Source organism: Podarcis melisellensis, assembly GCF_964234715.1.
Source record: "Podarcis melisellensis genome assembly, chromosome: 2".
NCBI classification, from domain to species: Eukaryota; Metazoa; Chordata; class Lepidosauria; order Squamata; family Lacertidae; genus Podarcis; species Podarcis melisellensis.
Genome location: NC_138529.1, coordinates 91743015 through 91755187, shown reverse-complemented (window position 1 = coordinate 91755187; position 12173 = coordinate 91743015). Strand labels below are relative to the sequence as shown.

The 12173-nt window shown below is 40.1% G+C and overlaps 1 protein-coding gene across 7 annotated transcripts in view; it reads left to right on the top strand.

Moving 5' to 3' along the window:
- The window catches only part of CNTN6 (contactin 6), a 196966-nt gene that overhangs the window by 171971 nt on the left and 12822 nt on the right, over positions 1 to 12173 (top strand). For 5 of the 7 annotated variants that reach the window (XM_081901481.1, XM_081901480.1, XM_081901482.1 and 2 more), the window contains 7 exons: positions 200 to 375; positions 1801 to 1918; positions 3110 to 3268; positions 3353 to 3502; positions 5554 to 5624; positions 9908 to 10142; positions 10479 to 10594. In XM_081901481.1, coding sequence (XP_081757607.1) covers positions 200 to 375; positions 1801 to 1918; positions 3110 to 3268; positions 3353 to 3502; positions 5554 to 5624; positions 9908 to 10142; positions 10479 to 10594 — 1025 coding nt within the window. The remainder of the gene's footprint in view (positions 1 to 199; positions 376 to 1800; positions 1919 to 3109; positions 3269 to 3352; positions 3503 to 5553; positions 5625 to 9907; positions 10143 to 10478; positions 10595 to 12173) is intronic. The other 2 variants (XR_014165831.1, XM_081901485.1) reach the window with 1 other exon arrangement.

Here is a 12173-nt window from a genome sequence, read left to right as displayed (position 1 = left end):
TTAAGCAAACTATAATTTTCGTTAATTAAGTGGCTGGGAGTGTAATCTAAATTACTTGAAAGGGTTTTTTTTCTTCTTTCAACCGATGCTTTTGGGGGTTAACACAAGTCCTTTGGGATCTTGGTAGTTCTTTCTAAAGTAACTGATTTTTTTGTAAACTACTGATGCAACCAAGAATGACTTGTTCTGCCTTCAACAGAGAGGACTATCATTACTACTCCACCTTCCAATATGGATGTTACAGTTGGAGAAAGTGTAGTCCTGCCTTGTCAGGTATCCAAAGATCCATCTATCAAGGTTGCGTTTTCATGGTCATTCAATGGAGATGTTATAGATTTTAAAAGAAGAATGAGTCATTTTGAAAGAGCCGGAGGAGTAAGTTTTACAGACACTTCTTCATATAATCAGTGTGTGTGTGTGCGTATTTAACCATTCATAAATCACATGGGTCCCCTTGCCCTAAATGACATATTTTTGTAACATGCATTGGGAAATCATAAAGCTATGTCTGTTTAATTTGTGGTTAGTGTTGTCGTTTTGTTTTTGTCTATGTGTTTAAAAAGATGATAATTTTAAATCTGCATTACCATTTATGTCCATTGCTGAATAGTTGGTGATAAATGTGCAGTGTGTCAGCACCAACTTGTGCTGTGCTGTTCCTGCAAGGACTATGGATGCTTGTCCCTCAGTCCCTTGGTCCCTATTGGACATGATTTGTCAGGGTAAGGCTCCTCAAACTCTACAGTTAAGGCCAAATATTAAAACAGTAAGAAATAGCCACAAGGATATACATCAAAATCAGAAGGCTCCCAGCATGGTAGCTCTAACTAACAAAAATCCCTAAAAGGGTTAACAACCTGGGTATCTGGAAATGTCTTTCCTACAACTGAGGATGAGTCCAAACTATATTTCTCGACCCACCAGAAGAAATGGAACATATCCTTTCAAGTACAAGTGATAAAGACTTGTTCTACTGGAAATCTTCACATACTGGGTCACAAAAATGCACCTTACATATTTCTATGGGCATGCAGCTTCCTATGGCATTTTTTCTGATGGTTAAAAGACTTGGGGTTTAAGTCTTAGGTGACCAAAAAGAAGCTGCTGTCTGGGGCAAAAGACAAGGATACACACACACACACACACACACACACACCAGCAATTTCATGGGCAGATGGCAATTGAACGTGGAGTTGAATATTCAACACTAGTGATCTGACAACTATCCTCACCACACCTGAGAAAAGCAGGGTAGTTAATAGGGCATAGGGCAGGCTTGGTGGCACACAAATGTTGTATTCCAGTGCCTCATTGTCACTCACTGCCACAGCATCAACTGCCCGGGGTGGCTGCCTCACTCTGTCTAACAACAACAACAACAACAACAACAACAACAATAATTTATTTCTACGCCGCCCATCTGGCTGGGTTTCCCCAGCTACTCTGGGCGGATTCCAACAGAAGATTAAAAATACATTAAAAACTTCCCTAAACAGGGCTGCCTTCAGATGTCTTCTAAATGTCATATAGTTGTTTATTTCTTTGACATCTGATAGTAGCACTCATGAAGTCTCCCAGTTCTGGTATCCTCCCACCAGAAGTGTTATTGCTTTATATTTTTGCTTTCAATGCTTGCTTTATTTGTGAAGGTGCATTAAAGGCATGCAAATGAAATAAACAGATGATAGCAGTATATGCTTGGACTTTAAAACTACATATTTTATTAATGCTTCGCAAATTACAGAAATATTCACTATAGAAAATGAATTAGCTGTCTATTTCTCCTCTTCTTATCTCAAGGAATCAGTAGGGGACCTTATGATAAGAAACATTCAGTTAAATCATTCTGGGAAATACAGATGCACAGTACAAACATCTATGGACAACCTATCTGAAACAGCAGAAATTATTGTAAGGGGTAAGTCTATTATCTATAAAACGCCAGCTAACTGTAACACAGGGAATGATATTATATGCATCAGCATCAGAGAAGAGGTTGAATGAAATGTAAATAACTCATGATCTACAGCTCAGATATGTTTCTTACCACCATATATTCCCATCAGAGTAAAATTTGCCCGGTGGGCATCTAAGCATCTCAAATGCAAACGCCGGCAGACATTATTTCTTCCTCACACTTTTTTTCACACTCTAGAAATCTAGGATATATATGTCTATAGCATATCTTAGCTGTTAAACCGAATCCATTATTTGCTCAATAATCTTGTTAGAGGAGAATGCTTAGTTTGTGCATCCTATATCATAAACAAATATATACCTCTAAGGTATGTTTGGATCTCACACTTTCTTCATTTCAGTGCCTGCTTAAAAAATGTATTAGTTTTTCCAGTAGAATACTCAATTTTAGTTAATCTTATTATTATTAGGAGTGTGAAAACCACACTGTGTTTTTAAAGCTTGGTGGTGGTGATTTGAATATTTTCCTGTTCTTTTCGTTTCTTATAATTGGATTCAGGTGTTTTTTTCTTAATTTTGCAGGAACTGGCATATAGTCTTATGCACATCCCATCCTGAGATCGGGTGATGAAGGGCAGGTTAGAAATACAGGGCGGTATTCTACAAAATTTTACTCAGAGTAGACCCATTCATATTAATGGATATGATGAACTTAGGCCCATTAATTCCAGTAGATCTGCTCTGAGAATAACATTGTAAGGGATGGTGCTTGCACAGTATATGTGCTTTATAGGTTGACGTCAGACTTCTCAAGAGTTCCTCTTACAGGACACTCCTACTAGAGGGAGAAGCTAAGTAAAACAGGAAAAGAAGTTTGGGTTTGGGAGCTGGTGGCCTTTGGGGCCAGAGATGGCAGAGAACTATTTTGGATTATTAAGAAAGCGAAGAGAGAAGTATTTTGTATAGTTTAGGTTGTAATCTAGGAGGAATGGCTAGACATCTATGTTATGCTTTAAGCCATATGGCCTTAAAGCAGGGGGTTGAACCAGTGGGTTACTTCACTTCTGATTTCTAAAAATATCTCTAATCAATCTAGTAGTGGATATCAAATGCACAACAGAGCCCTAAAGAGCCGCACCATTACAAAGTATTCTGCTAAAGTAAATGTGCATTTTCTTCCTTTTAAAATAAGGCACTCCAGGTCCTCCCAAAGATGTTAACATTGAACATGTTTCCAGTACAACGGCAGTGCTAAACTGGAGACAAGGAACAGATAATAATAGTCCAGTCCAAATATACACTATTCAGATAAGGACCCCTTTTTCAGTTGGGTGGCAAGCAGCTTCAACAGGTATACAGCCACATTTCTGACTTACATTCTATGCTATAGTTTCACATTCTTCCATCACTAATCATTTTTCGCTTTTATGTTTAGTTCCTGAAGTTATTAATGGAAGGACCCACACAGCAACAGTGGTTGATCTGAACCCTTGGGTTGAATATGAATTTCGTGTTGTGGCTGGCAATAGTATTGGGATTGGAGAGCCAAGCACACCATCTGAGCTACTAAGAACTAAAGCATCCAGTAGGTTTCCTGAAATTGTCTTGAGAAACTCCTTAAAAAATGTAACTCTGTTCATTTCAAAAGTAAGCTATAATGGCTCACCTCTACTGCTCAGTGATGTTGGAGATCATTATTCAAATGTTACATTCTTCTGTATTTTTGTATCCCTGTTATCAGCTAAAAATTGGCTTGCAATTCAAAATATTGTGAGTGGGGTTTGTTTGTCTTTTGTTTCTTTTTGCGGGAGGGTGGTATCCAGGAACAATGGAAGGGTGTTTGACAGTAGCCTCTCCTCCCTCTGATCTCTTATTCTGAAGAGATTCCCAACTGATTACCAAGAGTCCAGGTGTGAAGGAATGCATCACCCCTTCCTGCCGATTAGCTTTTACTTCCTTAGGCATCAGTCCTGGGAGTAAGCCCCATTAAATGCAGAAGTCAGAAGGCAGTTCATCCCTGTTTTAATGATGCACAGAGTTTTTTATTGCTAAGTACTGGGAAAGCATAATTCTATCACTGTACAATGAATGGATAAGGAAAGTATGTTTCTTATTATGCTGCACAGACTATTTTATACACTGTAGAATTCAAAACGATAGGGTTTACAAAGTTCCTTTAAACTTTGACCTTTCATAGACAGCTTCATGTGGCTTCGATATCCCCTCATTAGGACTGTCAAAATCTGTAGAGTAGACGATACAGAAATAGAACAGAGGCACTGGTGTTGTGTACAGGTTAAAGTATTGAACCAAAGAGTCCTGCAGATTTGGATAAACTCTACTCATTTCACTACTCAGATGCCCCATAGGCAAAAGGGAAACATTTCTGTTGTGCAGCTGGCTGCTAAGATTCTAGATTACTAATTAAAATCATCCTCAGAGTAACAGGTGTGGCAAATAAAGAGCAATGAAAGGGTGAATGAGAAAGTCTGTCTTATAAGGTCTACATTGCCAGCTAAAACTCGATCGAGCATTTGTAGATTCCTGGAGGCAAATGAGCCACTGCTCATTTCATTAAAATGGAGCTGAGAATTAATTGCGCTTCTGCCGATGCAGTTAACCGTAAATTTTCATCTGCTTCTCAACTATGACCCAGTTGAGGCTTTGTTGAGCAGTAGTATAAATTTCTTTCCCATGCAAATACAGTAAATACTGAACTCATTTAACACAAGCACTAATTGAGCATTAACTGGTTCATGGAACAGTGGAATGTTAGTTGAGCTTGGCTTGAAAGTCTCCTTTTAATTCTTCATTTAGTTAACCACCCCATTTCCTTTTCCTTCTTAAACTTTTGCAGATCTAACACAAATCAATTGAAGTTAACGGCAGCAATGAAAAAGGATAATGGCTGCCCCCCCCATTCCCAAAATAATGTGTTATTTGCATGAATATGGCATATCTGAAAATAAAATAACTCAACAAAACTTGTTTTGTCAATGACCCTGTGTAGATTTCTAGTTGAGTCTATTATGGTCAGCCTGCTACTAATTTAAAGTACTTAGTGGCTTACCATGTAGATTGTTCCTGTGGCATTGCACATATCTAAGCCACTGTCAGCTTATCTCAAGATCCACTATAATGAGGTGATCTGTACAGGCACCTTGGAGTGAGCAAGGAGAAGGGGACGACAGAGGACGAGATGGTTGGACAGTGTTCTTGAAGCTACCAGCATGAGTTTGACCAAACTGCGGGAGGCAGTGGAAGACAGAAGTGCCTGGCCTGCTCTGGTCCACGGGGTCACGAAGGGTCGGACACGACTAAACGACTAAACAACAACAACATACAGGCACATTAGTTTTATCCCTATAGAATCCACTCCCCAAATGTTGAGGGAACCCATAGCCCAGTTGAGAACTTATCTATAGTTCAGCCATGGTCAGTTTTAGAACTTATCTGCATTGGTCCAGAGAGCAATGGAACCATTGCCAACCAGGATGCTAAACCTGCTATTGACTTTGGATCTCATGTATTGATTTCTCTTTTCATATGGTCATTCAAAGAAGGATTTACAAAACTATGAATGCCTTCTTAATTTCGCAAATTTGTGATGTTTTGGTTTTTGCTTTACCCTCCTAGTTCCTACAGCGGCACCAGCAAATGTGAGTGGAGGTGGAGGAAGCCGGTCTGAGCTCGTCATAACATGGGAGGTAATTTGTAAATCAGCTTCAGCTCTTCAATATAATGAAGGGAGATTACAATACAGGTGTAGCAAAAGCAGGTTTGTTGCACCACTGGTAGCGATTTAGAGAAGTAAACTGTGAGCAGCATGCTATAAAGATGTTTAGAAGTCATCTGTAGCCCTCTTATCATCATTATGCAGAAGGCAGCTTAACACTCTAATCTGTTTGGGTATTTTGCACATTAAACATTCCACACAGTTTTGTTTGCATGTCTCTTGCTGTTGTTTTCTCCCATTTGGAATATTATGCTGCCAAGGCATACCCTGTCATGCATAAAAGGAGACATGGCCTTTCAGTATCAAATACCACTCAGTGTATGTTTAGAAGGCAAAATCAAATACCCAAAGGATAATTCATGCTGAAGGAAATAAGTTCAGTTGAAATCACTGAGACGTAGTTCCAACTAAGAGTGGCTTTGGAGGTAACTGGAGAAGTTCCCAAACCAAATGCACAATCACTTTTGCAGTCCAGAGGTGGATCTCCCTTTAATGTTCAAATGGGAATTGTCACAGACTATACCTAGGATGTGAGTACGCCCCCTTGAGCAAGTTTCACTTAAAACATTACAAGGTACATGAATTACTGTTCACTTGGCCCAAAGCTGGTCTGACTATATGCATGCATGTCTTCTATTTATTTATAGGATTTCTCACCTGCCCTTTCTCACCCAGGGTGGGTTATGACAACGTAATACACAATTATACAAAAAAAGATAAAGTGGTTGCCATTATACAGTGAGTAACGCCATTCCATATTGAGCAGAATAGTGTTCCTTGAACAAAACAGGTTTATAACATTATGTGTGGCGTTGGAAAATGGATAAGGTTAAGTTTTCTTCATCATACTGAGAACCCAGGGATGTGTGTGAAGACCCCCAAGACCTCTCAAAGAAAGACACAGTTGACACCAATATTAGTTTAAGGTTATTGGCATAGTGTTGGCCACAACTTTATTGATTACAGAATGTGAGTAGTTTGCTTAGGCATTGGTTCGAATAGCTGCACCTACACCTCCGGCAGGGCAGCACTGACAACTGGACACTGGCAGAAGTCAGTAAGGGTAAACAGACTGGGGGAGCACTGGTCTTACCACAGACGCAACCTCACCCCACAATGCTCCCCGGTGCTCTGGCGTGGCCCTAACCCCTGGAAGGGGATCGGACAAAAGCATGGCAAGCACCTGGATTCCTTTAACGGAATACCCTTTCGCGCATTGGAGGGGCAGGTGTGACAACCTCCCCTCCCCTCCACATTGAACCAATGCCTCACCGCCAAACCTTACAAAGTTGTGATGATTTGCTACGCGGCAGGCGAAACCCAAGTGGCACCAGCAAATCAGCCAAATGGGAAAATTCCTACCGGGCCCCTGTCCCAAAAACAGATGACCCATAATGGCATAGCAAGGTCATATTGAACCCTAAATATAGGGAGGGTGGGCGGGTGATCCGATGCATGAGAAAAGAAGAAGCTCAACGCAACACGCAGCGGTACATATAGGTCCCTCGGTTGATGCATGAAACAATCCCATTGGCCAGAATTACCTCAGCAACCGAGGTACCACCAATCGGGTTGTTGTGGCTATCCAATCGCTCCCACCCCAACAGCAGTGAGGTCAGTCTTGATGATCTCACCACAATGCGTGCTGTCTGGGAGGAGGACACGATTTATCATGTAATGGTGGGAGATTTTCTGTATGGACAAATGAAAGTACTTCTTCAAACGGCACATAACTAAACTATAGATTTCAAAATGGCAAGATGATCAACATGGATGGCTTTAAAAGGGGATTTAACCAAATTAACTGAGGCGAGGGTCACCAGTGGCTATTGGTCACGCTCATGGTTTGTGTGTGAATACCAGTTGCTGGGGAACACAAGACAGGAGAGTCCTGTAGCCATCATGTTCTGGCTATGGGAACCTCAGAAGCCTCTGGTTGCTTCTGAAATAGGATGATGGCCTAGGCATACTTTTGGGGTGATTCAGTAGGGCTCTTCTTATGTCAAGTTTTTTAAGCCAGAAAATTGACTACACTAAATATAGTAAAAGGAGATGATAAATACTTGAGTTTCCAACCTAAGAGGTTTTTTCTGCAAGTATTTTTTCCCCAAAGTTAAAGAAAAAGAACACTCTTCATTGCAAAATGTGTAAATTGGCACAAATAAAGTGGCAAACTCTTTCTTTTTCTGTCCATAGTTCACTTATGCTGCCCTCACTCTCGGAATTTACTTTACAAAGATGGGTATGGCAAGAGTCCAGTGCATCATTTGAGCTGTGTTCTTTTAACAAACAGCTGCATTACACCCCACTTTCTGAGAGAAAATGTTTTTCTGTCAGCATGTGACAGGGAACATGTAAAATGTGCTAGTCCTTTATTCCCATTGACTTGACAACTGACAGTCGCTTTCTGTGCATCACTCCAGAAAAAGAGACCAGGAACAAAGAGAGTATTTTGACTTATTAGGGAGAGAAAGGAAAAGAACTTAGGCAGGAAGATGGACTTTTGGGGTTTCAGAAAGATTTCCAGAAATGACAAAAAAGACTCTATCTTTAGCATTCAGTAACTTTTGTACCTTTCGGTTTAAAGGAATATGAATACCGAAAAATTGTGCCACATTATAAATTATGGGTTTTTTAAAAAAATGTATTTCCCAGAGTACACTGCAGCATTTCTTTTATCATATTTCTCTAACTGCTAAGCTAGAAAAGTGACTCAGAGCACATGCAAGTTTCAAAAATTCTGCACATTAACTGGATTTTAACACTTGAGTTTTTATTTTGCAAAACAGAACACCACAATTCTGCTTTACTGAGATTAATTGATCAACCAGCCAGGATAAATTCAACATTACAGGAGCATCTCCCCAAAATTAAATAATCCAGCAAGTAGTATAAGATATTAGGTAGATGGGCAGATGATAGATATGCACATTTCCTGTCTCTCTAATATCAATCACCGCTATATATTGCAAGCCTGAACAAAGAACAGCAGCAAAAAACCACAAAGGTGTGATTACTTTTCTGGTATGTCGAGTAAATAAATAAATATTACTGCTGTATACTCACTTCTTGTCACAAGGGTAAGCAGTGAATGCTAAAAGCAATTAAAAAAACAAACAAACATTCTATCTATGCATTTAGCTACTTCCATCCATATCCAATTCTCAATGGCATAGTATTGCTATTTTTTTACTGTGATAATCCAATCTCAGTGCTTTATTGTATCATTGTATATTGATCCCCATGAACATACCTTCGTATTCCGCAGTGTCTATATGAACCCTAGTGATGATCAGTTCCTCTAATTTATTTCGGGATTCACCAACTTAGTTGGCTTTTAATGTTCTTCCTCTACCTTTGAAGCAGTGGTTCCTTTGAAGTGATTATGGATATGATGTTTTACTAAAGAACACAGATGAAGCCTTAATGGCTCCAATATTCCACTAGTGTTTCTTTTTCCATAAAGTACGTATAAGGAAAAGGACGCCCTCATGAAAATAATATCGACATAGTCACCAGTGCATATTTTTTCCATTTGGTTTATTAAGAGAATATTGCTTTGGCTAGACTTACAGATAGAAACATGGCAATGTTGAAACTATAGAATGTTGAAACTACAAAAATTAATACTGGTTATATTCTTGTGACACACACTAAACTTACATGCAAATCTTGGGGCACTATGATCTGGGAAATGGCAATGGGAAAATGATTAACCCTTTCCCCAGACCTGCCAATTTGGACCGCATTCCCATGTGAGCTTTTAGTAAAATAGAAATACCAGGAGATACCATTCATGAATCTAGTGTGCCTCATGTGCCTCGTGTGCCTCATGTAGCATGGCCCAAAGTTGCAATCACCAAGTTGGTGTACACTTATATAGCAATAGTCACTTCCATTCTGTTGTCATTCTTTAAAAAATAGCAATTCAGCACTCCAAAGGGTGTGTAGGATGGTGGAAAATCAAAAGCAAACTAAGATGATAATGAAATGAGTCTAATTTTTAAAATGTAGTGCATGCTTTTTAATGCTGCTGATTAGGTCTTTTGTTTCTAAATTGATTGCCTCAATTGATTTATTTTTATTGTTATTTTCAATATTACATTGACTGATGGAGCAAACATTATTATCTTCTTGGAAGCACAGTCAACCAAATCAATACAACTAAAATATACTGATAGAGAGAAGATTCAATTAAAACAGCATATACAGTGCTTGCAAGTGGTTATTGATTGATTTTTATGCCTCTTGCAGTCAGTTCCTGAGGAACTACAATACGGGGAAGGTTTTGGCTACATTATTATGTTCCGGCCTCTGGGCTCTGCAAGCTGGACAAAGGCAGTGGTTGCCTCAGTGGAGGCATCCAAATACATCTATAGAAATGAAAGCATCACACCCTTATTCCCTTTTGAAGTGAAAGTGGGAGTCTTCAATCACGAAGGAGTAGGCGCAATGAGCCCAATATATATTGTGTACTCTGGAGAAGACGGTAAGCAAAATCATCCATGTCTTACCATTTATGACACTGTTGGGTCTTCTTACTTTGGTGTAACTGATATCTGAACCATATTGTGAAGTGTTTGACATCACATCATAGACAGTGGCATGGATGCATTGCTGTGCCATAATGTCATGGTGGTTCAATAGCTAAATTCACTACATCATAAGAAGTTGGTTGCCACAGGAAGTCTTTAGTTGTGAGAGATCAGTCTTTTCATGATTTCTGCAGATTTATAATCCCTTCTGTTTATTTTTCATTATAACAACTTGGTATTACATTGTGGTCTCTAAATGTGTGTTTTCTGTGCCACAATTGCTTTCCCAGAGCCACAGATAGCGCCAACTGGAACCATTGTACAAAGTTTCTCAGCCTCAGAAATAGAAGTCTCTTGGAATCCTGTTGTGTGGAACAGACATACTGGAAGGGTTCTTGGCTATGAGGTGGGACACTTCATATTAGATTTTTGTAGTCAAATATAGCTGGTTCATTCAGCACACCATCTTCTCTGCTGAGCATCAGCATTCTTGCAACACAACTTTCCAACCTCAACCTCTCCTGCTTTTGTATACATATCCTTTAGTCTAATGCCTTGCATGTGGTTATTTGCAGACAGACTGGTCTCCTTTCAACTTTGAATAAGATTCTGGGGTTGTTGTTTTTTAGACACACTCACCCTGTGCAATTAGAATCTCTGTAAATATTCCATGGGGACGTGAGTGGCACTGTGGGTTAAACCACAGAGCCTAGGACTTGCCAATCAGAAGGTCGGTGGTTCGAATCCCCATGATGGGGTAAGCACCCATTGCTTGGTCCCTGCTCCTGCCAACCTAGCAGTTCGAAAGCACATCAAAAGTGAAAGTAGATAAATAGGTACCACTCCAGTGGGAAGGTAAACGGCGTTTCTGTGTGCTGCTCTGGTTTCGCCAGACCAGAAGCAGCTTAGTCATGCTGGCCACATGACTCGGAAGATGTACGCCAGCTCCCTTGGCCAATAAAGCGAGATGAGCGTCGCAACCCCAGAGTCGGCCACAACTGGACCTAATGGTCAGGGGTCCCTTTACCTTTACCTTTAAATATTCCATGATTCACTGGAGGGCAGCTTACAGATTGGCAATGGTAGGTAGCAAATTGCACTGTCTGTGCATTCTATTATCTCAAACCAGATAAACCATTTTCTTTCTTATATTCCTTTCTCTAGTAGCTTTTAATAGCTATGGGTTGCATCCAATGTTGTCATAGCACTCATGGAATGATTTCCTTCTCTCTTGTATTCCCATTCCCCCCACCCCAAGGTGGGGGGAGCTGTTCTGCAGGGTTTGTGGAAAGGTAGCTTTGTAAACCTTGACTTCACACAAAAAAAGGGCCCAAAGGGGTCTTGGCTCAATAGTAGTGAATGTGCTCTGCATGCAGGAGGTCCCAAGTTCAATCCCTGACATCTCCAGGTAGGATTGGGAGGTACTATTGTCTAAAGTTCTGGAGAGCTGCTGTCAGGGTCTCCCTCAGTATAAGGCAGCTTCCTATGTTCCCAAGCCTGCTGAAACCTCCTCTTGTGTGGGGATGGTGACACTGTAAGTACATTTGCTGCTGAACCTCAGAGTGGATGGTCTAGTTCAGAAAGCACATGCTCTTCCACATCAAACAACTGTTAGAGCTCAAAGGGAGGCCTAAGTCAATAGTTATTGAATTGTAACTACATGGGCAAGAAACATAATAATTAAGATCTCTCTAGGAATCCTCTTTCATTTCATTTCTTTTTCCTTTTTCCTTCATGGTTTAATTATAGATCGACAAGCTCTTAAGCATTACTCACCTTATCAAAGTTTCCCCTTTGGATAGCTATAAAAGCAAAGGAGTCCTAATTTGTTTATGTGTGGGTCCCCCCCCCCCTGGTTTGTATTCAGGATGCAAGAAATGCTATAAATATTCATGCCTGCTTTTATATCCTGACAGCTTCAATTACAAAATCAGCTGTCCCTCTTGAAGCATTACTTGTCTACTTGTCTTCTTTCCAATCAAGGT